We start from the raw sequence: 27,966 nt of genomic DNA on the forward strand, positions 1-27,966 counted from the left end.
TGTTCAACAATATAGAAGACACATGACTAGAGGTTACGCAATATGGGTGTATATCCACTGCACGCTTCTTAGGTGTGTAATTGACATGACCAAGGAGCTATTGACATTTTTAAACTATGAAAAATGTACGTTACACTGCATGATTTTACAGTACACAAACAAGAGTGTGCAATATATAAGGCTAGTCCGTGGACATTCTGAACCTTGTTTGAAGTCAGTAGGTCACATGACCAAGGAGCTATTGACATTTTTAAGTTTGAGAAATTCATGTAAAAACGTGTGAGATGAAAATGAACAAACCAACGGGTGTTCAATATAGAAGAGTAGTCAGTGGACATTCTGAACCTTGTTTGAGTCAAGTAGGTCACATTACCAAGGAGCTATCGAAATTCGAATGTAAAAAAAGTTTGTACTTTGTTTACGCTCCCTAACTAATTCAACTAGGAATAGAAAATGCTGCTCACATTTCCACATGTTTATTAGCTTTGGAAAGTGAATTAATGTCCAAATCGTGAAAATAAAATCTGTGCATTGTTGTGCACAATTTTTTCTACATCATGACACTTATTTGGAGTCTGTGGCTCAAGTGGTTTGAAAGCTATTGAGGTTTGTAAGTGCGAATATCTGTTGAATATCCAACTTTAAACTGTCTTTACCTCGGTCCTCTGATCTGACTCACTAAACACAAATGCTTTGTTTATAAATTACGTCTGAGTGTTGGAGTGTGTTCCTGCCTATCCGTAAATCTAAAAAATAAACAAGAAAATGGTGCCGTCTGGTTTGCTTAATATAAGGAATTTGAAATGATTTCTATTTTTACTTTTGACAAGTACATTTGAGCAATTACATATACTTTTGATACTTAAGTATATTTAAAAGCAAATACGTTTAGACTTTTACTCAAATAGTATTTTACTGGGTGACTTTCACTTTTACTTGAGTCATTTTCTATTAAGTTATCTTTGTTTTTTCTACAGTTTGACAATTGGGACTTTTCCCACCACTGTGCACTACTTTTGACCAGAGACCAACGAGGCTTCAACTCTATAGGCCCTGGTCAAAAGTAGTGCACTACATAGGGAATAGGGTACCATTTGGGATGCAACCCCAAGAAAATAAAAAAAGTGTTTTAAAAAGCATGACTGGAAATTTGGACAGTGGGGTGGTTAAAAACACTGTATCCATTTACCAGAACACCCAGGATTGCATCACCACAGATGACTATTGCCCCATCCAAAGACAGGAATGGTGAACATTGGTTTACTGTAAATCATGCAATAGGCAACTTTAAGGCAAAAAAAAAAAGTGAGCATGAATATAACCACAGTAGAGCTACGGGATTGGCTGTCCGGCCTCCAGAAAGGACCTGTGTCTAACAAGGACAGAGTCACGAGGACAACATCTTGCTATTGGTTAAAGATACTGTAAACATTGTTACATTAGGGCCACCCTGTAATGATCTTTCCTATTTCATATCTTAGATCAAAGGAGAAGATGCACTTTAAATTATTAGGCTCAAATGTCATTAAAAAGTTACAAGAATCAGGGAAAATATAATATGTCGCCTGACATAATTAAGTAAAATTTTTGTTTCAGAGATTATGGCAAACATGAAACACTGATTATTTCGTCCACTGGAAATGAGTACTAAGTATGTTGTTTCCCATTCGATTACAATCAATTGCAAACTTGTCTGGAATAAAATAAAGATTTTTATTAAGAATTAATTGCATAAAACATTTAGGAAAATACCACAGAAACATCATCAGCTTACAAAATGTTGTTCATGAAAATAATAACAAAACTTTTTACGACAAAAACCCATCAACATTTATAAACCATACATACAGTATTTATAAACCATACATACAGTATTTATAAACCATACATACAGTATTTGGGTAAATTATGACATGAAAAGTAACTGATGCATTTGATGTGGAACCACAGTCAGCATCCCAAAGTGCACCATATCCCCTATACCGTGCACTAGTTTTGATCAGAGCCCTAATATAGTGCACTAGGGAATAGGGTGCCATTTGGAATGTCCCATAGTGTTGATCACATCACAATGCTCTGAGAACTCTGGGATAGATAGCACACGTGATTATTAATATGACATAGCCATTACCAGGGAATACCACAGTGCTACCTACCACTGGTCCTGTTGAAATACTCTAGAAATGCATCCTTGCTACCTCACCTGAAGTCATCATGGATCTCAATTGGTTGGATTGGTGGAAGTAATAAGGTGGTCACTTTGCTTTCAGCTATACTATCACTCGTAGCTCAGTGAGTGACGGGATAGGTCAAGGAAAGGAAACAAGGACGCATCTCTGAAGTATTCCAACAGTGACTGACTGGACACTCCCAGAATCTTCCTCTGAGGGAATCTGAGTACCTCGCCACTCTTCAGAGCTATAGCATTTGTAGCGATCGAACATGCTAAACTCTCAACTGGCTTTATTGTAGATGTACAGGACATAGAACACTTTACCCAAAGTGGACTTGTCGTAATACCTCTATAATGCTGTTATAACAGCTGACGTAACAGGTCATGACAGTTTTTTATGATCAACCTTTATAAATGTTTTTATATTTTTTGTATTTCTCCCCAATTTCATGGTCTCCAATTGGTAGTTACAGTCTTGTCCCATCGCTACAACTCCCGTACGGACTCGGGAGAGGCGAAGGTCGAGAGTCCTCCTAAACACGACCCGGCCAAGCCGCACTCCTTCTTGACACAATGCCCGCTTAACCCAGAAGCCAGTCGCACCAACGTGTCGGAGGAAACACCGTGTCACCTGACGACCGTGTCAGCGTGCATTTGCGCCCGGCCCGCCACAGGAGTCGCTAGAGTGCGATGGGACAAGGACATCCCGGCCCGGCCAAACTCTCCCCTAACCCGGACGACACTGGGCCAATTGTGCGCAGCCCCATGGGTCTCCCGGTCGCGGCCGGCTGCGACAGAGCCTGGACTCAAACCAGGATCTCTAGTGGCACAGTTAGTACCGTGTCTTAGACCACCGGGCCACTCGGGAGGCTCTACGATCAACATTACACTGTCATGGAACATGGAACAGTAGACAGTTGAATCGGGACATTAGAACTACAAGGTTCTATCTGATAAAACATCATCCTGAGATAATCGGCTTTAAAGTTCCGAACACTCATTGGTTTGAACAGTGTGAACCATTTTAACCGTGTGTTCTTTTTAACTTAACAACATGATTTGGGGACATTTCATGGGAGATGTAACCACATTCCTACAGCTGTATGCTTTAGTAAGGCCGTTATAACAGCCCACTTCAAGTAAAGTGTTGACAAAAACATACCTGTTTATCTTAACCTTTATCCCCCTTTTCCTCAAAAGCATATCCATCGTGTTAAAACCACAAAGCATTGCTTACTTCTGTTGGCAGAGAACTCAACCCATCTAACTCTGACACTGATTGAGTGATAAAAAAAAAGTACATTCATATCATATTCATATAGCCAGTTGAGTTACCTTTGCCCTGAAAATATCTCTATATCTGTTCACAAGTTCTGACGGCATTTTTGCACAGACAAAATGACTAAGCATTTGCTCACTGAGACTGCCTGAAGCATTTCCCACAGGCTGAGAATGTGCCAAGTCACTGCGGTGGAGTGAAAAAGGCCCAGGCAGCCAAGGAGTCAAAATGGGCACCTTCTTGCCCCATTCCATTGGCTGGGGTGAAGGGGTTCTGTAAGTTCTTGAGGGCCTGGATGTTGTTGGAATTGCTATTGGTGCTTTCATGCCTTGCTGTCTCCATGGCGACGCCGTTGCTGTTACTCATAGGCCTGGGGAGGAGGTTGGCGTACGACTGCTGCTGCTGGCCGTCCGAGGCGGAGAAGGAACAAGAGGCGATCATCTGGCCCTCCTGTCCCCCAGTTAGGGGCTCCTGCTTCAGTTGGAAGGTGGCCTGAGGGCCCCCTCCTCCCACCAGGCCCTGGATGATCTCATCACTCGCCACGCTATCCAGGAGGAAGCCCAACCCCAGAGACCCCGCGTCACCACCGCTGTTCCAGGGTGCCTGGAGGTGCTGGGTCTGGTTCCCCTGGATCTGCCCTTCCTGGCTCCCCATGCCCTGGGAGAAGGATGACACTTTCCTCTGGTGGGGCTGCTGGTGTCTATGCTGTTGGAAGTGCTGCCGCTGGTGAGGGTGCTGGGGGTGAGGGTGCTGGGGGTGAGGGTGCTGGGGGTGCTGGAGATCAGGCCCACCGGGCTGGGTTTGGCTGGCCGAAGGACCCTGGAGATTGGACTCCAGACCCAGACATTGCAGGTCCCCCATGGTGAGTTGGGGCAGGATGTTACCACCACCACCACCGCCTCCACTACCACTGCTCTCCCCTCCATGAAGGTACCCAGAGGAAACACAGTGGTTCACCTGCTGTTGCTGCATACCGTTACCCTGGCTACTAACGGTGCTCGAGGGGTTAATTCTGATGGTCTCCAGGGACAAAGTCGGGTTGGGTTGGGGCCACATCTGGTTGATGGATGTCATCATTGTGCGCTGCTGAGGGCTATGTTGTTGGTAATGTTGGTTGGCGTGGTTGTACATGGTAGGAGGGGTTTGGCGCATCATAGCGGGAGAGGGCTGTTTCATGTACATGTTGTTGATGTCTGGCAAAGAGGAGGTTTGGAGATTAGTGTTGTTGTCTATATAGAAATACATCTCTACAACAAGGCTTAAATACAGCCTGGTCTCAGAGCAAAACAATACATCTCTACAACAAGGCTTAAATACAGCCTGGTCTCAGAGCAAAACAATACATCTCTACAACAAGGCTTAAATACAGCCTGGTCTCAGAGCAAAACAATACATCTCTACAACAAGGCTTAAATACAGCCTGGTCTCAGAGCAAAACAATACATCTCTACAACAAGGCTTAAATACAGCCTGGTCTCAGAGCAAAACAATACATCTCTACAACAAGGCTTAAATACAGCCTGGTCTCAGAGTAAAAACAATACATCTCTACAACAAGGCTTAAATACAGCCTGGTCTCAGAGCAAAACAATACATCTCTACAACAAGGCTTAAATACAGCCTGGTCTCAGAGCAAAACAATACATCTCTACAACAAGGCTTAAATACAGCCTGGTCTCAGAGTAAAAACAATACATCTCTACAACAAGGCTTAAATACAGCCTGGTCTCAGAGCAAAACAATACATCTCTACAACAAGGCTTAAATACAGCCTGGTCTCAGAGTAAAAACAATACATCTCTACAACAAGGCTTAAATACAGCCTGGTCTCAGAGCAAAACAATACATCTCTACAACAAGGCTTAAATACAGCCTGGTCTCAGAGCAAAACAATACATCTCTACAACAAGGCTTAAATACAGCCTGGTCTCAGAGTAAAAACAATACATCTCTACAACAAGGCTTAAATACAGCCTGGTCTCAGAGCAAAACAATACATCTCTACAACAAGGCTTAAATACAGCCTGGTCTCAGAGCAAAACAATACATCTCTACAACAAGGCTTAAATACAGCCTGGTCTCAGAGCAAAACAATACATATCTATAACAAGGCTTAAATACAGCCTGGTCTCAGAGCAAAACAATACATCTCTACAACAAGGCTTAAATACAGCCTTGTCTCAGAGTAAAAACAATACATCTCTACAACAAGACTTAAATATAGCCTGGTCTCAGAGTAAAAACAATACATCTCAACAACAAGGCTTAAATACAGCCTGGTCTCAGAGTAAAAACAATACATCTCTACAACAAGACTTAAATATAGCCTGGTCTCAGAGTAAAAACAATACATCTCAACAACAAGGCTTAAATACAGCCTGGTCTCAGAGTAAAAACAATACATCTCTACAACAAGGCTTAAATACAGCCTGGTCTCAGAGCAAAAACGCCAAATATATTCCTAAAATCCAAGCCACTCTATTTAGTATGATATGTATAACGTGAACGTGGAGCTAGCAACTCAAATGTTGTGCGTTCGAATCTCATCACGGACAACTTTAGCGTTTTAGCTAATTAGCAATTTTGCAACTACTTACTACTTTTTAGCTACTTTGCAACTACTTAACATGTTAGCTAGCCTTTCCGCTAACCCTAACCTTTAACATTTAACCTAACTCCTAACCCTAACCTAACGTAATATATCATACTAAACTATTCGAACATAATATATCATAATAAACTAGTCGAGCGTAATATATCATACTAAAGCAGTTGAACGTAATATATCACACTAAACTATCAAACCTCATACTTAAAAATAAATAAATCATTTAACCTTTATTTAACTAGGCAAGTCAGTTAAGAACAAATTCTTATTTACAATGATGGCCTACCCCGACCAAACCCTCCCCTTACCCGGATGATGCTGGGCCAATTGTGAGCCACCCTATGGGACTCCCGATCACGGGCCGGTTGTGATACAGGCCGGGATTGAACCAGGGTCTGTAGTGATGCCTCTAGCACAGCGATGCAGCAGTACCTTGCACCACTCGGGAGCCCAAAAACACTAAACTAGTCGAATGTAATACATCATACTAAAAGGGTCAAATGCGATCAAGGTGTAGGATACTATACGTCCCGCAATTCGTATTATATTGTACGACCGCTATTACATTGGTAGGCCAATGTAAGGTAACCTAATGTAAAGTAACATATCACACTAAATAGAGTGGCATGGATTTCGTAAAATATAATATGTTTTGCTCTGAGACCAGGTTGTTAAATAAAGCTCCATCAATATCATGACTTTCGTGCGTTTATTTCAGTGGGAGATTGTATGTGTGTGTGTGAGTGTGTGTGTGTGTGAGAGTGTGTGTGTGAGTGTGTGTGTGTGAGTGTTCCACAGACAGCCACAGACAGACAGACAAACACAGATAAAGAGGGGTAGCAGGTGGTTTAAGATAAGAGGATCAGTGTCTGGGAATAGGTCGGGGTTGGTTACGTAGTTTGTGTGTGTGTGTGTGTGTGTTTTCTTACCTTTTCTCATGGACTGGGCCATGGGACTGTGTGGTACTGCCTTCGGTCTGTTCATCTGATTCATTCCACCTAAAGGTAGGAACCCGGGTAAGGTTTTAATCAGGTGCTCTCTTCTCCTCTTCTTCTCCTGGCAACCATAGGGATCTGTAGACAACACACAGATACTATGTTAAAGTGTCAGCCAGTGGAAAGCAACATTCATATGGTATGTTCCTGATTAATAGAGCAGTCAACATGAATGAGTAAACTATTATTACAACAGGGAGAGAATGAATATAAAAATGATATGGCTTCCTCACCCTTGTCGTCGGGTAGATATCTGAACTCCATGGGCTCGCTGACTTCCTGGTCGGTGGGACGGCGTAACTGCATGTGCACAGTGACCGGGCCGGTGATGGACGTGTCGTAGTAGGGCGGGCTCTTAAAGACGATGGCCACCTGGCGGTGAACGTCAGCCTGGGAGAAGGAGCCCTTAGCCTCCCAGCCAGGAGTGAAGAAACGCACCTCAATGTCATCTGGACAGGAGCAGGGAATGGGAGGGATGGAGGGATGAGGAAATGAAGGAGTGAGTGAATAGGAGAGGAGAGACAAGGACTTTGACTAAGGAAGTGCCTGGATGAATGAATGGATGGATGGATGGATGGATGGATGGATGGATGGATGGATGGATGGATGGATGGATGGATGGATGGTGGATGGATGTATGGATGGATGGATGGATGGATGGATGGATGGATGGATGGATGGATGGATGTATGGATGGATGAATGGATGGATGGATGGGATGGATGGATGGATGGATGGATGGATGGATGAATGAATGGATGGATGTATGGATGGATGGATGAAAAGAGACACATATAACAGTACATTGTAATCCATGGTAGGGAAGGTGAGAATACATATTTTCAATTTCTTGACATGCTGTGGACATGCTGTACCTTTCTGGACTTTATCACACAGCAGAAAGATCTCGTCTCCTCCCTTCACACAACCACTGTTCCTGTTGACCCGACAGATACGCAGCTCAGCCGTGTTCGGAGCCCCTTGGTGACAAAGGTTACAGGAGAGGAGATGGCAAATGTTACAAGGTGTGTGTGTGTGTGTGTGTGTGTGTGTGTGTGTGTGTGTGTGTGTGTGTGTGTGTGTGTGTGTGTGTGTGTGTGTGTGTGTGTGTACGCAAGCATGCCATGTATGTTTATTGTGAGTGAAATCTCTTTAACCCTACACTCTTGTCAGGTATAAAAAAAAAGACTTCCAGCAGCTTCAGTCAGACAGTTTAACACCAGAGCACTAGGGACAGACGAGTTATTTTGGAGTGCTCTCTATAACTAGATAGAGAATCACATGCATGTTTTCATATGAGGAAGTGAACCACGGCAACCGTGCTGCTTAAAAACATTTATGTTAATGTTGAGTTTGTGGTCTGCTTGCTTCCTGTTTCTCTATAAACAGAAGGGGTGCAATGTCAGACAGAGAATGTAGCCAGGCCACACTCAAAACCTCTATCTAACGTCATAAGATAGCATTAGCGTAGTAGTCACTCTTGCTTCTACTCACTGTTGTCTTAGATGAGGTTGGTGCTAGCTAGCTTTAGCCTGGCTAGGGTTAGTCCTAGCTAGTGTTAGCCTAGCTACAGTGCTCACCGGTAATATATATAGAGGTCTGTAAGCAAGCTAGGGTTAGCCTAGCTACTGGATACTCACTGTTGCTGTAGATGGGGATGGTGCTAGCGAGCATTAGCCTGGCTAGGGTTGGTGCTAGCATTAGCCTGGCTATTTTACGGTTATCGTATATGGAGTTATTTAAGCCAGCTAGCATTAGCATAGCTATACTCACTGTTGTCGTAGATGGGTTTGTGCTAGTGTTAGTCTGGCTATTCACTGTCTAGGCTAGCTAGTGTTAGCCTAGGTATACTCACTGTTGTCATAGATGGGGTTTGTGACAATGGGGTTGAGGGCGCGGTTGCAGTGTCCGCTGTCGTCCTGTAGGAACACCTGGAGACAGAGACGCACCACGTTCAGGTCGTACTCCTCCGTCTGTAACAGCTGCTCCTGTGGCACTGCGGGGACACACATCAATCAATCAATCAATCAATCAAACGTCAAGTAAATATACACACACACACACACACCATACACACACACACACACACACACACACACACACACACACACACACACACACACACACACACACACACACACACACACACACACACACACACACACACACACACACACACACACACACACACACACACACACACGATGACATGACCTTCTTTCAGTGGTTGAATACGTAAGTAGTAAATAGGCTACTCGTTTCCACGTCGTTGAAACACTATTGGCCACAATAGGAAAGCGAAACATCATCTCTTTTCATAAAGTTAAAATAGGATAGACAGAGAAGGGAAGGGAAACTGGGTTGCAGAGAGATCTAAGAGAGAGCGGTAGGGCATGAAAGAGAGAGCGAGGGAGAGAGAGAGAGAGGGGGGAGTGTGAAAGAGAGAGAGAGTGAGGGAGAGAGTGAGGGAGAGAGAGAGAGAGAGAGAGAGAGGGGAGGGGAGTGTGAAAGAGAGAGAGAGTGAGGGAGAGAGAGAGGGGGGGAGTGTGAAAGAGAGAGAGAGAGCGAGGGAGAGAGAGAGAGAGAGGGAGAGAATGAGAGTGAGTGAGTGAGGGAGAGAGAGAGGGGAGTGTGAAAGAGAGAGAGAGTGAGGGAGAGAGAGGGGGGGGAGTGTGAAAGAGAGAGAGAGTGAGGGAGAGAGAGGGGGGGAGTGTGAAAGAGAGAGAGAGAGCGAGGGAGAGAGAGAGAGAGAGGGAGAGAATGAGAGTGAGTGAGTGAGGGAGAGAGAGAGGGGAGTGTGAAAGAGAGAGAGAGTGAGGGAGAGAGAGAGGGGGGGAGTGTGAAAGAGAGAGAGAGTGAGGGAGAGAGAGGGGGGGGAGTGTGAAAGAGAGAGAGAGAGCGAGGGAGAGAGAGAGAGAGAGAGGGAGAGAATGAGAGTGAGTGAGTGAGGGAGAGAGAGAGGGGAGTGTGAAAGAGAGAGAGAGTGAGGGAGAGAGAGAGGGGAGGAGTGTGAAAGAGAGAGAGTGAGGGAGTGAGAGGGGGGGAGTGTGAAAGAGAGAGAGAGAGCGAGGGAGAGAGAGAGAGAGAGAGGGGAGTGTGAAAGAGAGAGAGAAAGAGAGTGAGGGAGAGAATGAGAGTGAGTGAGTGAGGGAGAGAGAGAGAGCGAGGGAGAGAGAGAGAGAGAGAGGGGGGGGGAGAGAGAATGAGAGTGAGTGAGTGAGTGAGAGATGCGCAGTAGTGCGTTAGAGCGTGTCTTACAAGACGTCTACCCTTAATTTCTCTATAGCCCGTAGTAGCAGAGTGTTTGGGATCTGACATGGGGCACGTGGGAGGTTCTCCCAGCCCCACACACAGCTAGTGGTTAGATAGGGTGGTTAGAAACGTCACAGATACAACCCACAGACTCTTAGACCTACTCATCCACACAGAGATATACTGTAGGTCTCCCCCCCCACACACACACACACATATACACATGCATTAACGGTTTTGACAGCCCAAAAGTGTCACACCCCCACACACACACGTACGGTGACCATGTTTCACATCAGCCCACGCTTTCTCTCTTTCTGCCTCTCTTTCGCTCTCTCTTTCTGCCTCTCTCTCTCTTGCTCTCTCTCTCTCGTGGGTTGTATTTACAATGGTGTTTGTTCTTCACTGGTTGCCCTTTTCTTGTGGCAACAGGTCACACATCTTGCTGCTGTGATGGCACACTGTGGTATTTCACCCAGTAGATATGGGAGTTTATCAAAATTGGGTTTTCAAATTCTTTGTGGATCTGTGTAATCTGAGGAAAAAATGTGTCTCTAATATGGTCATACATTTGGCAGGAGGTTAGGAAGTGCAGCTCAGTTTCCACCTCATTTTGTGGACAGTGTGCACATAGCCTGTCTTCTCTTAAGAGCCAGGTCTGCCTACGGCGGCCTATCTCAATAGCAAGGCTATGCTCACTGAGTCTGTACATAGTCAAATCTTTCCTTAAGTTTGGTACAGGCACAGTGGTCAGGTATTCCGCCACTGTGTACTCTCTGTTTAGAATTCTTTCCAATGTGTCAAGTAATTATCTTTTTGTTTTCTCATGATTTGGTTGGGTCTAATTGTGTTGCTGTCTCGGGGCTCTGTGAGGTCTTTTTGTGTTTGTGAACGGAGCCCCAGGACCAGCTTGCTTAGGGGACTATTCTCCAGGTTTATCTCTCTGTAGGTGATGGCTTTGTTATGGAAGGTTTGGGAATCACTTCCTTTTAGGTGGTTGTAGAATTTAACGGCTATTTTCTGGATTTTGATAATTAGTGGGTATCGCCCTAATGCATTATTGGGTGTTTTACGCTGTACACTGAGGATATTTTTTCAGAATTCTGCATGCAGAGTCACAATTTGGTGTTTGTCCCATTTTGTGAATTCTTGGTTGGTGAGCGGACCCCAGACCTCACAACCATAAAGGGCAATGGGTTCTATAACTGATTCAAGTATTTTTAGCCAGATCCTAATTGTTATGTGGAATTTTATATTCCTTTTGATGGCATAGAATGTCCTTCTTGCCTTGTCTCTCAGATCATTCACAGCTTTGTTCTCTCTCTCTCTGGGTTCTCTCTCTCTCTGGGTTCTCTCCCTCTCTCTCTGGGTTCTCTCCCTCTCTCTCTGGGTTCTCTCCCTCTCTCTCTCTGGGTTCTCTCCCTCTCTCTCTCTGGGTTCTCTCCCTCTCTCTCTCTCTGGGTTCTCTCCCTCTCTCTCTCTCTGGGTTCTCTCCCTCTCTCTCTCTCTCTCTGGGTTCTCTCCCTCTCTCTCTCTCTGGGTTCTCCCCCTCTCTCTCTCTGGGTTCTCTCCCTCTCTCTCTCTGGGTTCTCTCCCTCTCTCTCTCTGGGTTCTCTCCCTCTCTCTCTCTCTGGGTTCTCTCCCTCTCTCTCTCTGGGTTCTCTCCCTCTCTCTCTCTGGGTTCTCTCCCTCTCTCTCTCTGGGTTCTCTCCCTCTCTCTCTCTCTGGGTTCTCTCCCTCTCTCTCTCTCTGGGTTCTCTCCCTCTCTCTCTCTCTGGGTTCTCTCCCTCTCTCTCTCTCTGGGTTCTCCCCCTCTCTCTCTCTGGGTTCTCTCCCTCTCTCTCTCTGGGTTCTCTCCCTATCTCTCTCTGGGTTCTCTCCCTCTCTCTCTCTCTGGGTTCTCTCCCTCTCTCTCTGGGTTCTCTCCCTCTCTCTCTCTGGGTTCTCTCCCTCTCTCTCTCTGGGTTCTCTCCCTCTCTCTCTCTCTGGGTTCTCTCCCTCTCTCTCTCTCTGGGTTCTCTCCCTCTCTCTCTCTCTGGGTTCTCTCCCTCTCTCTCTCTCTGGGTTCTCCCCCTCTCTCTCTCTGGGTTCTCTCCCTCTCTCTCTCTGGGTTCTCTCCCTCTCTCTCTCTGGGTTCTCTCCCTCTCTCTCTCTCTGGGTTCTCTCCCTCTCTCTCTCTGGGTTCTCTCCCTCTCTCTCTCTCTGGGTTCTCTCCCTCTCTCTCTCTCTGGGTTCTCTCTCTCTCTGGGTTCTCTCTAGAGGTTATCTATCCTACAGCATCACCATTGTGACGCCTAGTGATGTCACCGCAGGTGGAAATATCAGTGTGTGTATAAGTGTGTATGTCTGTGTGTAGGCGTGTGTAACGCAGACTTGAGAAACGAGACTGTCAGGGCACCAATGACGACTTCTGACTCGAAAGAGAGAGGGAAGGAGGAAGAGGGGAGTGAGGGAGGGGCTTAGAGAGGGGGAGAGAGGAGAATTGACGTAGACAGCAGCCCTGGTAAAACCACAATGACCAGACAGAGCAAGGGGAAGGAGGTAGGGTCCACTACTGTCTGCATTAAACGGTGTATGTTGACTTGAAGTCCACCAGGCAAGGTGAGAGGGTGGCAGAGATCAGCACCTCTAATAGAAGTGGAAATAGACCTTCTCACACTTGGTTGTGTGTGTGTGTGTGTGTGTGTGTGTGTGTGTGTGTGTGTGTGTGTGTGTGTGTGTGTGTGTGTGTGTGTGTGTGTGTGTGTGTGTGTGTGTGTGTGTGTGTGTGTGTGTGTGTGTGTGTGTGTGTGTGTGTGTGTGTGTGTTTGTGTGTGTGCCAGCCAGACACCGACAGGCTGACAGGCAGACGGACAGACAGACAGACAGACAGACAGACAGACAGACAGGCAGGCAGGCAGGCAGGCAGGCAGGCAGGCAGGCAGGCAGACATCTAGAGAGGTCTGGGTTTGGAGCTGGGTTGATTAGGTGGTACTGTAGGTAGGTACTGTGAGAATGAGGAAGGGTGAGAGAGGGGGAGGCAGAGGGGAGGCAGGTGTGTATGTGTGTGTGTGTGAGAGAGAGAGACAGCCACAGATCAAGAGAGGTTAAGCAGGTGCAGGGTTGAGAATGTGAAAGGGTGAGAGGAGGAGGGGGACTGAGACGGGGGAAGCTGAATCTTGATGCTGTGGGTACCTTACCACTAACAGCATCTACGTCCCCCTTATAAATCATCTCTTTGGCTGTCTAGAAACCACCTCCAAATCCATTGATTAACCCTCGTCCCAACCTGTCTAGAAACCACCTTCAAATCCATTGATTAACCCTCGTCCCAACCTGTCTACGAACCACCTTCAAATCCATTGATTAACTCTATGTCGAATATTGGCCTGTTGGAAACTACAACTCCCTACTACATTATACAGTTCAGACTTGATCTGATTTATCTTTAGAGAAACTACAACTCCCTACTACATCGCACAGTTCGGGCTTGATCTGATTTATCTTTAGAGAAACTACAACTCCCTACTACATCGCACAGTTCGGGCTGGATCTGATTTATCTTTAGAGAAACTACAACTCCCTACTACATCGCACAGTTCGGGCTGGATCTGATTTATCTTTAGAGAAACTACAACTCCCTACTACATCGCACAGTTCGGGCTGGATCTGATTTATCTTTAGAGAAACTACAACTCCCTACTACATCGCACAGTTCGGGCTGGATCTGATTTATCTTTAGAGAAACTACAACTCCCTACTACATCGCACAGTTCGGGCTGGATCTGATTTATCTTTAGAGAAACTACAACTCCCTACTACATCGCACAGTTCGGGCTGGATCTGATTTATCTTTAGAGAAACTACAACTCCCTACTACATCGCACAGTTCGGGCTTGATCTGATTTATCTTTAGAGAAACTACAACTCCCTACTACATCGCACAGTTCGGGCTGGATCTGATTTATCTTTAGAGAAACTACAACTCCCTACTACATCGCACAGTTCGGGCTGGATCTGATTTATCTTTAGAGAAACTACAACTCCCTACTACATCGCACAGTTCGGGCTGATTTATCTTTAGAGAAACTACAACTCCCTACTACATCGCACAGTTCGGGCTGATTTATCTTTAAGGGAAACTGCGCATTGAGCTCACAGGAACAAAAAATGAACAAAATGGAATTCCATTTTTTTTAATGATGTCAGCCATTTCCTCATGTAGAAGCAGACCTAGTGGTCTGTATACATAAACGGAAGGGGGGCTGTGTGTGTGTGTGTGTGTGTGTGTGTGTGTGTGTGTGTGTGTGTGTGTGTGTGTGTGTGTGTGTGTGTGTGTGTGTGTGTATCTCTCCCTATACAGGAAGCAGCTGTGTTTCACTGCAGAAGTGAAATGTTCTTCTCTTGCCTTGCCAGTCGACCATTGTCGCGACAACTCGCCACCGACCATCACCACGGAAACAACGACCTGGACTGGAAACTGTAGTTATCTACATTGCAGGTGTCAAACTCCTTCCACGGAGGACTGAGTGTCTGTGGGTTCTCCTCCCTTGTACTTGATTGATGAATGAAGGTCACTGATTAGTAAGGAACTTCCCTCACCTGGTTGTCTAGGTTACAGTAAGGAACTCCCCTCACCTGGTTGTCTAGGTTACAGTAAGGAACTCCCCTCACCTGGTTGTCTAGGTCTTAACTGAAAGGAAAAACCAAAGACCTGCAGACACTCGTCCCTCCATGGAATGAGTTGGACTCCTCTACAAGGTGCTCTTGTTTTCTCACAGTTTCATCAAATTCATCCAAACTTACATCTGAACCAAGTCTGTTGTCTGTAAAGCCTATTGTCTGTCTCCATCGCAGGATTTATTTATATGTTTCTCTTTTTCTAAATCACACAACAAAGTTGTTTCAAATGGACCCATAAGGGCCAGATAAACAGGACTAATCATGGTACTACATTTGAGAAGAACAATCTCAATCTTAATCTCGGTCTAGCTACACATGTTGTTACCGCCATCTTGCTTAGACCGCCGAGCCGTAAAGAGTAGCGGACAGGATGAGGTAAAACAGTTGAGGTGAGTTGAGAGGAAGCTGTGTAACAGAATTGGTACAACGTTTAGTAACAGAACTGCTGTGTGTTATTCACATCGATGAATAATGACTCCTACTTCCTGTTAACAACACACAAGTTCTGTATGGCCAAACAGTGACCAGATTTCCTCATTTGCTATTGACAAATCAGAGCTAGCCTGTGCTGCCTGTTAAGGCCCTATATCAGGGCACTCCAACCCTGTTCCTGGAGAGCTACCGTCCAGTAGGTTATCTCCTGTTCCTGGAGAGATAACATCCTGTAGGTTATCTCCTGTTCCTGGAGAGATACCGTCCAGTAGGTTATAACTCCAACCCTGTTCCTGGAGAGATACCGTCACGGTATCTCTCCAGGAACAGGGTTGGAGTTATAACCTACTGGACAGTATCTATATACCGTTACAATGGCCGTTACAATATCTATATACCGTACTGCCCAATCATTACAATGGCCTGTACGGCAGTACTGCCCAATCATTACAATGGCTTGTACGGCAGTACTGCCCAATCATTACAATGGCTTATACGGCAGTACTGCCCAATCATTACAATGGCTTGTACGGCAGTACTGCCCAATCATTACAATGGCTTGTACGGCAGTACTGCCCAATCATTACAATGGCTTGTACGGCAGTACTGCCCAATCATTACAATGGCTTGTACGGCAGTACTGCCCAATCATTACAATGGCTTGTACGGCAGTACTGCCCAATCATTACAATGGCTTGTACGGCAGTACTGCCCAATCATTACAATGGCTTGTACGGCAGTACTGCCCAATCATTACAATGGCTTGTAAAATCAGCTCAGGTTCTCTGTGTACTAGACCTCCACACCCGCACCTTCAGCATACACACACACACACACACACACACACACACACACACACACACACACACACACACACACACACACACACACACACACACACACACACACACACACACACACACATACCCCTCTCTCACGTGGCATCCAGCACTACACTGAATTGCACAACTGTGTGTTATGAAAAAGGGGAAGTAGGTCAGCTCTGGTCTTGTAATGGAGACAACAAGGACACTTTGCTGCAGAGACCCAGGGATAGAGGTTCTATGAGGAAATGGACAGCTCTTTCTCTATCTCTGTCTGGTTGTGGTTAGGACAGCAGTAGCCCACGTATATATATATCTACTTCTCACTCTAAATGAATATGTCAGAAAGTAAATGTGAAAGAGGGGTGGGGAGGGAGAGAGAGAGCGGAAGAGAGGGGGGGAGAGGAAGAGAGAGAGAGAGAGAGAGAGAGAGAGAGAGAGAGAGAGAGAGAGGGGGGGGGGGAGAGGGGGGAAGAGAGGGGGGAAGAGAGGGGGAGAGAGAGGAAAAGAGGGGGAGAGAGAGAGAGGAAAAGAGGGGGGAGAGAGAGAGAGGAAGAGAGGGGGGAGAGAGAGAGGAAGAGAGGGGGGAGAGAGAGAGGAAGAGAGGGGGGGAGAGAGAGAGGAAGAGAGGGGGGGAGAGAGAGAGGAAGAGAGGGGGGAGAGAGAGAGGAAGAGAGGGGGGAGAGAGAGATAGGAAGAGAGGGGGGAGAGAGAGAGAGGAAGAGAGGGGGGAGAGAGAGGAAGAGAGGGGGGGAGAGAGAGAGGAAGAGAGGGGGGAGAGAGAGAGGAAGAGAGGGGGGGAGAGAGAGAGAGAAAAGCCAGAGAGACTGTAGCTGAGAGAGAGACTCACCATTGAATGGGTTGATCCCTCTGGTCATCCTCTGCACGATGGATTCCTTTACCTCTCTCCTCCTCACACACTGGATACCCAGATTCTGGAAGCTGTGGATACGAAGCATAGGGAAGTCAGAAACTCAGGGTCCTGGGGCACAAAATGGTCGCCATGTATAACCCAAGCGGTTACACAGATACATAGACAACGTGATATTATCTGGGGAATTCCCTCAGTACTGTGGTTTTGGGCAATTTGGACCAGTGTGTGTGTGTGTGTGTGTGTGTGTGTGTGTGTGTGTGTGTGTGTGTGTGTGTGTGTGTGTGTGTGTGCGTGCGTGATCACACCATCACATGCAAAACAACGGGAGGAACTCCCACAACAAGGGGGTGGTGATGCAAATGACAGTGAAAAGGGTGATGATGATGATGGTGATGATGATAGTGATAGTGATGGAGAATGACTAAAAGTCAATAATGATGATGATGGTGACTGTGTTTATTATAATGATGATGTTGGTGGTGACTGTGTTTATTATAATGATGATGATAGTGATGGAGAATGACTAAAAGTCAATAATGATGATGATGGTGACTGTGTTTATTATAATGATGATGTTGGTGGTGACTGTGTTTATTATAATGATGATGTTGGTGGTGACTGTGTTTATTATAATAATGATGATGGTGGTGACTGTGTTTATTATAATGATGATGATGGTGGTGACTGTGTTTATTATAATGATGATGATGGTGGTGACTGTGTTTATTATAATGATGATGTTGGTGGTGAATGTGTTTATTATAATAATGATGATGGTGGTGACTGTGTTTATTATAATGATGATGATGGTGGTGGTGACTGTGTTTATTATAATGATGATGATGGTGGTGACTGTGTTTATTATAATGATGATGATGGTGGTGACTGTGTTTATTCTAATGATGATGATGGTGGTGACTGTGTTTATTATAATAATGATGATGGTGGTGACTGTGTTTATTATAATGATGATGATGGTGACTGTGTTTATTATAATGATGATGATGGTGGTGACTGTGTTTATTATAATGATGATGATGGTGGTGACTGTATTTATTATAATGATGATGATGGTGGTGACTGTGTTTATTATAATAATGATGATGGTGGTGACTGTGTTTATTATAATGATGATGATGGTGACTGTGTTTATTATAATGATGATGGTGATGATAATGGTAACAGTGTGTGTGAGATAACTAAAGTGGATGATGATGATGGGGTAAAGTGATGAAGGGTAACTCACGCGAAGACCTTGCGCTCTGGGCCAAACTCAGCTTCGTAGAATCCCTCTTTGCAGTCCTTGCCCACCAAGTCATGGGGGTGGGGCCTAAAGGGCTCGTTCTTGGTTACGAGGGAAACGCGCACTTTGCCCTTCCCACAGTAGTTCAGAATCTGATGGGGAAAGAGAGGAGGGAAAACATTTAAAGAAGGAAGTGAATACAGGGCGTTCAGGTCGTTATTGTAAAAGAGATTATTTACCGGGTTAAATAAAGGATAAATACACAAATAAAAGAGGAACATAGAGAAGAGACGAGAGAGGAGAAGAGAAGAGAAGAAAATAAAAGAGAGGATAAGAGGAGGAGAAGAGAACAGAGGAGAAGAGGAGAAGAGGAGAAGTGGAGAGGAGAGAGGAGAGGAGAGGAGAGGAGAGGAGAGGAGAGGAGAGGAATCAATAACATGGAGAACATCAGTGAAAACAGCAGAAAGTTGTTAGTAGACCAGAGAGTCTAGAACACTAGCAATGACATCACTAATCATTAGATATCTTTATCATTTCATCTCAGCTGTCTGTGAGTGGTTTTCACAGGGCTGGAGCAGGAAGGAGTGGCTATGTGTTCAGATGGGCCGAGAGAGTAGAAACTATTCAAAACAGAGATACCTGCTCATGGGGTCAGAGAGGACTAGATTTAGCGGCAAATGCTGGCTCAAATACTGCAATACACTAGTGACTAGGATATGGTCCTGTATATACTCCTCAGGGTTAGTGTATTATGATACACTAGTGTATATACTGTAGTACTAGTGCTGAGATGGATATACTGTAGTATTAGTGCTGAGGTGGATATACTGTAGTATTAGTGCTGAGGTGGATATACTGTAGTATTAGTGCTGAGATGGATATACTGTAGTATTAGTGCTGAGATTGATATACTGTAGTATTAATGCTGAGATGGATATACTGTAGTATTAGTGCTGAGATGGATATACTGTAGTATTAGTGCTGAGATACATATACTGTAGTATTAGTGCTGAGGTGGATATACTGTAGTATTAGTGCTGAGATGGATATACTGTAGTATTAGTGCTGAGATGGATATACTGTAGTATTAGTGCTGAGATGGATATACTGTAGTATTAGTGCTGAGATGGATATACTGTAGTATTAGTGCTGATATGGATATACTGTAGTATTAGTGCTGAGATGGATATACTATAGTATTAGTGCTGAGATGGATATACTGTAGTACTAGTGCTGAGATGGATATACTGTAGTACTAGTGCTGAGATGGATATACTGTAGTATTAGTGCTGAGATGGATATACTGTAGTATTAGTGCCGAGATGGATATACTGTAGTATTAGTGCCGAGATGGATATACTGTAGTACTAGTGCTGAGATGGATATACTGTAGTATTAGTGCTGAGATGGATATACTGTAGTATTAGTGCTGAGATGGATATACTGTAGTATTAGTGCCGAGGCGGATATACTGTAGTATTAGTGCCGAGATGGATATACTGTAGTATTAGTGCCGAGATGGATATACTGTAGTATTAGTGCCGAGATGGATATACTGTAGTATTAGTGCCGAGGTGGATATACTGTAGTATTAGTGCCGAGATGGATATACTGTAGTATTAGTGCCGAGATGGATATACTGTAGTATTAGTGCCGAGATGGATATACTGTAGTATTAATGCCGAGATGGATATACTGTAGTATTAATGCTGAGATGGATATACTGTAGTATTAGTGCTGAGATGGATATACTGTAGTATTAGTGCTGAGGTGGATATACTGTAGTATTAGTGCTGAGGTGGATATACTGTAGTATTAGTGCTGAGATGGATATACTGTAGTATTAGTGCTGAGATGGATATACTGTAGTATTAGTGTTGAGATGGATATACTGTAGTATTAGTGCTGAGATGGATATACTGTAGTATTAGTGCTGAGATGGATATACTGTAGTATTAGTGCTGAGATGGATATACTGTAGTATTAGTGCTGAGATGGATATACTGTAGTATTAGTGCTGAGATGGATATACTGTAGTATTAGTGCTGAGGTGGATATACTGTAGTATTAGTGCTGAGATGGATATACTGTAGTATTAGTGCTGAGATGGATATACTGTAGTATTAGTGCTGAGATGGATATACTGTAGTATTAGTGCTGAGATGGATATACTGTAGTATTAGTGCTGAGATGGATATACTGTAGTATTAGTGCTGAGATGGATATACTGTAGTATTAGTGCCGAGATGGATATACTGTAGTATTAGTGCCGAGATGGATATACTGTAGTACTAGTGCCGAGATGGATATACTGTAGTACTAGTGCCGAGATGGATATACTGTAGTACTAGTGCTGAGATGGATATACTGTAGTATTAGTGCTGAGATGGATATACTGTAGTATTAGTGCTGAGATGGATATGCTGTAGTATTAATGCTGAGGTGGATATACTGTAGTATTAGTGCTGAGATGGATATACTGTAGTATTAGTGCTGAGATGGATATACTGTAGTATTAATGCTGAGGTGGATATACTGTAGTATTAGTGCTGAGATGGATATACTGTAGTATTAGTGCTGAGATGGATATACTGTAGTATTAGTGCTGAGGTGGATATACTGTAGTATTAGTGCTGAGATGGATATACTGTAGTACTAGTGCTGAGATGGATATACTGTAGTATTAATGCTGAGGTGGATATACTGTAGTATTAGTGCTGAGGTGGATATACTGTAGTACTAGTGCTGAGATGGATATACTATAGTATTAATGCTGAGATGGATATACTGTAGTATTAGTGCTGAGGTGGATATACTATAGTATTAATGCTGAGATGGATATACTGTAGTATTAGTGCTGAGGTGGATATACTGTAGTATTAATGCTGAGCAATTTCTGCTTTTTGGTTCGATATTTTTTTTTTTTTACCACGGCTGTGATATTATTTGCTTACCTGTATGGTGGGGTATGACCTGTTGTTGTCAGAGCTCCTCTCTCCAGGGATGCTGCCTGCAGAGCGGCCCTCACACTTGTACCTGAAGCGCATGCCCCTCTGTTTGGGCTGCTCAAAGATCTGAACACTGGGCTCTGCCACTGGACAACACAGGGAGAAGAGGGTTACAGATGGTCACCTCAGTTGGTACAGCATGGTGCTTGCAAGGCCAGGATAGTGGGTTAGATTCCCGGGACCACCCGTATGAAACATTTATACACACATGACTGTTAGTCGCTTTGAATAAAAGTGTCTGTTAAATGGTATATACAGTACTATTATAATACATTGAGTCTACCAAACATTAAGAACCCCTTTCATTATATTGAGTTAGACCCCCCCCCCCCCAGTTCTGACACACTCAAAACGTGGCACCTACTACCATACCCTGTTCAAAGGCACTTATACTGAACAAAAATATAAACGCCTTATGTAAAGTGCTGCTCCCATGATTCGTGAGCTGATTTAAAAGATCCCAGAAATGTTCCATATTCACAAAAAGCTTATTTCTCTCAAATGTTGTGCACAAATTTGTTTACGTCCCTGTTAGTATTTCTCCTTTGCCAAGATAATCCATCCAACTGACAGGTGTGGCATATCAAGAAGCTGATTAAACAGCATGATCATTACACAGGTGCACCTTGTGCTGGGGGACAATAAAAGGCCACTCTAAAATGTGCAGTTTTGTCACACAACACAGTTTTGAAGGAGCGTGCTATTGGCATACTGAATGCAGGGATGTCCACCAGAGCTGTTGCCAGAGAATTTAACGTTAACTTCTCTACCATAAGCTGGCTCCAATGTCTTTTTATAGAATTTGACAACACGTCCAACCGGCCTCATAACCGCAGACCACCTGTAAGACCACCTGTAACCACACCAGCCCAGGACCTCCACGTCTGGCTTCTTTGCAAAATGTACAATATGTTACGAATTTCATATAGTTTAGTATTCCATATAGTTTAGTATTCCATATAGCTTAGTATTCCATATAGCTTAGTATTCCATATAGCTTAGTATTCCATAGAGCTTAGTATTCCATATAGCTTAGTATTCCATATAGCTTAGTATTCCATAGAGCTTAGTATTCCATAGAGCTTAGTATTCCATAGAGCTTAGTATTCCACATAGCTTAGTATTCCATATAGCTTATTATTCCATATAGCTTAGTATTCCAACCCCCAACCCCCCTATGGGTTAAAGGATTAAGGTTAGGGGACGGGGACGGGTTAGGGTTAGGGTTAGCTAAAAGGGTTAGGGGACGGGTTAGGGGACGGGTTAGGGTTAGCTAAAAGAGTTAGGGGAAGGGTTATGGGAATGTTAAGGTTAGGGTTAGGGGAAGGGTTATGGGAAGGGTTAGGGTTAGGGGACGGGTTAGGGTTAGCTAAAAGAGTTAGGGGACGGGTTAGGGTTAGCTAAAAGAGTTAGGGGAAGGGTTAGGGGGATGTTAAGGTTAGGGTTAGGGGAAGGGTTATGGGAAGGGTTAGGGTTAGCTAAAAGAGTTAAGGTTAGAGTTAGGGGAAGGGTTAACTGAAAGGGTTAGGGGAGGGGTTAGGGTTTGTGGAAGGGTTAGGGTTAGCGGAAGGGTTAGCTGAAAGGGTTAGGGTTAAGGTTAGAGTTAGGGGAAGGGTTAGCTGAAAGGGTTAAGGTTAGAGTTAGGGGAAGGGTTAACTGAAAGGGTTAAAGTTAGAGTTAGGGGAAGGGTTAACTGAAAGGGTTAGGGTTAGAGTTAGGGGTAGGGTTAGCTAAAAGGGTTAAGGTTAGAGTTAGGGGAAGGGTTAGCTGAAAGGGTTAGGGTTAGAGTTAGGGGAAGGGTTAGCTAAAAGGGTTAAGGTTAGAGTTAGGGGAAGGGTTAGCTGAAAGGGTTAGGGTTAAGGTTAGAGTTAGAGTTAGGGGAAGGGTTAGCTGAAAGGGTTAAGGTTAGAGTTAGGGGAAGGGTTAGCTGAAAGGGTTAGGGTTAAGGTTAGAGTTAGAGTTAGGGGAAGGGTTAGCTGAAAGGGTTAAGGTTAGAGTTAGGGGAAGGGTTAACTGAAAGGGTTAAAGTTAGAGTTAGGGGAAGGGTTAACTGAAAGGGTTAGGGTTAGAGTTAGGGGTAGGGTTAGCTAAAAGGGTTAAGGTTAGAGTTAGGGGAAGGGTTAGCTGAAAGGGTTAGGGTTAGAGTTAGGGGAAGGGTTAGCTAAAAGGGTTAAGGTTAGAGTTAGGGGAAGGGTTAGCTGAAAGGGTTAGGGTTAAGGTTAGAGTTAGAGTTAGGGGAAGGGTTAGCTGAAAGGGTTAAGGTTAGAGTTAGGGGAAGGGTTAGCTGAAAGGGTTAGGGTTAGAGTTAGGGGAAGGGTTAACTGAAAGGGTTAGGGTTAGAGTTAGGGGAAGGGTTAGCTAAAAGGGTTAAGGTTAGAGTTAGGGGAAGGGTTAGCTGAAAGGGTTAGGGTTAAGGTTAGAGTTAGAGTTAGGGGAAGGGTTAGCTGAAAGGGTTAAGGTTAGAGTTAGGGGAAGGGTTAGCTGAAAGGGTTAGGGTTAGAGTTAGGGGAAGGGTTAGCTGAAAGGGTTAGGGTTAGAGTTAGGGGAAGGGTTAACTGAAAGGGTTAAGGTTAGAGTTAGAGGAAGGGTTAGCTAAAAGGGTTAAAGTTAGAGTTAGGGGAAGGGTTAGCTGAAAGGGTTAAGGTTAGAGTTAGGGGAAGGGTTAACTGAAAGGGTTAAGGTTAGAGTTAGAGGAAGGGTTAGCTAAAAGGGTTAAAGTTAGAGTTAGGGGAAGGGTTAGCTGAAAGGGTTAAGGTTAGAGTTAGGGGAAGGGTTAGCTGAAAGGGTTAAGGTTAGAGTTAGGGAAAGGGTTAGCTAACATGCTAAGTAGTTGAAAAGTAGCTAGAAGTAACCATCTGTCTTATGTAACAATACCAAACGTACCATATGAGTGTTCCGGATTTACATTTACTATGTTACGTTAGTCTATGAGACCAGGCTGGTTTCCATCACAACTGTCATGATTTTTTTTTATACTGTATGACTTTACTCACATAAAAACTGTGGATGGAAACGTGGTTTCTGTCATGGAAAGAGCAGGTGTTCTTAATGTTTTGTATACTCAGTGTATATATAAACTGTATATATATATACCAAATATGGCTATCTTCTGTATACCTGTATACCTTGTCAGAACACAACTGATTGGCTCAAACGCATTAAGAAGGAAAGAAATTCCACAAATTCCACAAATTAACTTTTAACAAGGCACACCTGTTAATTGAAATGCATTCCAGGTGACTAACTCATGAAGCTGGTTGAGAGAATCCCAAGAGTGTGCAAAGCTGTCATATAGGCAAAGGATGGCTATTTGAAGAATCTCAAATCTCAAATATATATCGATTTGAACCCTTTTTTTGTTACTACGTGATTCTGTATGTGTTATTTCATAGTTTTGATGTCTTCACTATTATTCTACAATGTAGAAAATAGTAAAAAATAAAGAAAAACCCTTGAAATGAGTAGGTGTTCTAAAACTTTTGACCGGTAGTGTATAAATGTATATATACTGTTTATAGATGACAATACACACTCAAATACTATACAGCTATAGTGTAAAAGGCAGTCATCAAAGCTTCTGAATAGTCACTGAGAGAACAAAGGCTATGGGTAGATAATGTATTGGATAGATAATGTATTGGGTAGATAATGTATTGGATAGATAATGTATTGGATAGATAATGTATTGAGTAGATAATGTATTGGATAGATAATGTATTGGATAGATAATGTATTGGGTAGATATTGTATTGGGTAGATAATGTATTGGATATATCATGTATTGGGTAGATAATGTATTGGGTAGATAATGTATCGGATAGATCATGTATCGGATAGATCATGTATTGGGTAGATCATGTATTGGATAGATAATGTATTGGGTAGATAATGTATTACTTATCAAATATGTGGACAAATCCTGAGAAATTGGCTCCATATTTACTGGCTTATTAACAATTCTGATCAGTGAGTTTTGTAGCAAACGTTGGAGCAGGGAAGCGAACCCAGGTCACTGGTGTGAGAGACAAACAACCAAAGGCATTGCGCCAATAAGGGTTAAGCCACTTGGTGGGAATTGTAACGTGGCTCATATAGCAAGGATCGGTACAGTATGTTAGTACATGGGAACTCATTGACAGTCAACCACACATTGACTTCTCATAAACCCAACCTAAACCTAACCAGAGCCACACACACACACACACACACACAACACACACACACACACACACACACACACACACACACACACACACACACACACACACACACACACACACACACACACACACACACACACACACCACAGCTATGCTTTAGAAATTCTTCCTAATGAGACACCTGATGCATGCTTACACAAACTTGCCCCCCCCCCCTCTCATTCCCCCTCTCTCACCCTTTCACATTCTCACACTACCTACAAACCACCTTACCAACTCAGACCTTCTCTCCACCACCTGCTGCTGAACATTGGTCTGTCTGTCTGTCTGTCTGTCTGTACCTGCCTGCCTGCCTGCCTGCCTGCCTGCCTGTCTGTCTGTCTGTCTGTCTGTCTGTCTGTCTGTCTGTCTGTCTGTCTGTCTGTCTGTCTGCCTGCCTGCCTGTCTGTCTGTGCCTGTCTGTCTGTCTGCCTGTCTGTCTGTCTGTCTGTCTGTCTGTCTGTCTACACATTCACATTCTCCAGCAGAAATATGACTGACATCTCTGCCAACCCAAGAAAACAATAGAGGAAGTGAATGGGGAGGGACGTTATCACGCCCCAGCTGCACACACACAGGTAAACAATTTGACACTCTCCCCTCCCTGTATGTACTTACTGATTTTCGGATGGTCCACCATTATCTATGCATAGTCACTTCACCCCTACCTACATGTACAAATGACCTCTAACCTGTACCCCCCCACACTGATTCGGTACCGGTACCCCCTGTATACAGCCTCGTTATTGTTATGTTATTGTGTTACTTGATTTTTTTTTTTTAACTTTAGTTTATTTGGTAAATATTTTCTTAACTCTTCTTGAACTGCATTGTTGGTTAAGGGCTTGGAAAGTAAGCATTTCACGGTAATTAAAGGCTTGGAAAGTAAGCATTTCACGGTAAGATCTACACACATAAAGTTTGATATGATTTGATCAATGAGGGCATAAGTACTGTTGGAGACAGAGTGAGTAACCAAATGAATGAATCAGTGAAAGAATGTGAAAACAGGATGAATGAGTGACATCTATACCAAACTAGATATTCACATAGTTGTTCTCAGGCTATTAGATGAGACACGTTCTGCAACCCGTGCCAAATTTCAAGTAAATACCAGACACTTCCTCCTAACATATCGTGCACACCCTGTATAGACTTGCTACAGTAGGCTATATAGACCATTATCAATATAAGGGAACCAAGTGCTTTTATATCATTTAGTCTACAAAATTTTGGCTTGTTTTTAAAGAAAAGTTTCTTAAGAAAACCCAATCTGAAAACTATCACGCGCAAATAGACAAGCACTTTTAACATTCTTTCCGTGCCGGTGATCGGTGTTGATTCTAAGACTTGTCATTTTGGCATATTTTAGGCTAAAGTTAGCAATGTTGTCCAAAAAACCCCCACGTTAAACATTTAATAATAACGTGTAAGCAAACCATAGCAATTTTTTATTTCTTATTTTTCACAAAAATAATTCTCAGATCATCACTATTATGTCAATGACGAATCACATTAGGGAACCTTATAGTAATAATTACATGTGTAGCCTAAAGGTGTTATAGAATCCTGCTGAAAGCCCATTTTTGCAGTCGCCTCATAATAATTACAATATCTGTAGGTACTTACCATCCATGGTGTTGGTGTGCACAACCTTATCACGGGTTGTTGTCTGAATGAGAAGCTCCAGCTGGGAGAGAGAGAGAAAGTGTGTGAGAGACAGAGCGAGACAGAGAGACAGAGAGAGAGAAAGAGAGAGAGAGAGAGAGAGAGAGAGAGAGAGAGTCGCCTGGGAATTCCCCGATGTCTCCGCCCAGAATATCACAGCCTCTGATGCGCGAACGAATGTGCTGCTGTGTAAATATGGAGGCGAACGCTAAAAACATATTTATCGATAGATCAATTGGCTATTCCTCTGAAAAGCACATAACTGTCGCATTTTAACTTGGGACAACTTTAAATGAAAGGGGCATTATGTATGCCCAAAAACGTTTGATCAGTAGGAATGCACGGGGGACAGTGAGATCAGATGACATAGGCTAAGGGAATTCACCCAAATGAATTAAATGTACAGATTACGTTGATAATAGACTAGTCTACACTTGCGGAGATTTTGCCTATGCGTTGACTACCAATAATGTATTGAATATTACACGAGAGTAATATCATTTGGTTACCTGTAAACATGTCTGTATTTGAGCGGCATTCTCAGTGTTGAGTTGGGGTAATCCCCTCGAGACGTTGAACGCCCACAATTCAGTGGGAATCTCCCAACTAATACCGAACAAGGAAGTAGAGAAAACAACAAGATTTAGTCCCATCTATATTTTATTCATACTAATGCAATAATTTATATTATATTTTAGCAAATTCACACACGATCAGTAAAACTATCTGAAGCTATCATCTCGCATGGT

The 27,966-nt window shown here is 43.7% G+C and overlaps 1 protein-coding gene across 1 annotated transcript; it reads right to left on the reverse strand.

The window, feature by feature from the left end:
* Positions 1–1,689: 1,689 nt before the first annotated feature.
* Positions 1,690–27,304, reverse strand: rel (v-rel avian reticuloendotheliosis viral oncogene homolog). The gene is made up of 9 exons (XM_071394534.1): positions 27,179–27,304; positions 21,297–21,436; positions 18,346–18,494; positions 17,076–17,167; positions 8,911–9,051; positions 7,931–8,035; positions 7,289–7,504; positions 6,990–7,133; positions 1,690–4,645 (listed from the first exon to the last, which is right to left on the reverse strand). Exons 1-9 carry the CDS (start codon positions 27,183–27,185, stop codon positions 3,636–3,638), a joined length of 2,004 nt encoding a protein of 667 aa, XP_071250635.1. The 5' UTR covers positions 27,186–27,304; the 3' UTR covers positions 1,690–3,635.
* Positions 27,305–27,966: the final 662 nt, after the last annotated feature.

The sequence above is a fragment of the Salvelinus alpinus genome, chromosome 3, assembly GCF_045679555.1.
Source record: "Salvelinus alpinus chromosome 3, SLU_Salpinus.1, whole genome shotgun sequence".
Taxonomy (NCBI): domain Eukaryota; kingdom Metazoa; phylum Chordata; class Actinopteri; order Salmoniformes; family Salmonidae; genus Salvelinus; species Salvelinus alpinus.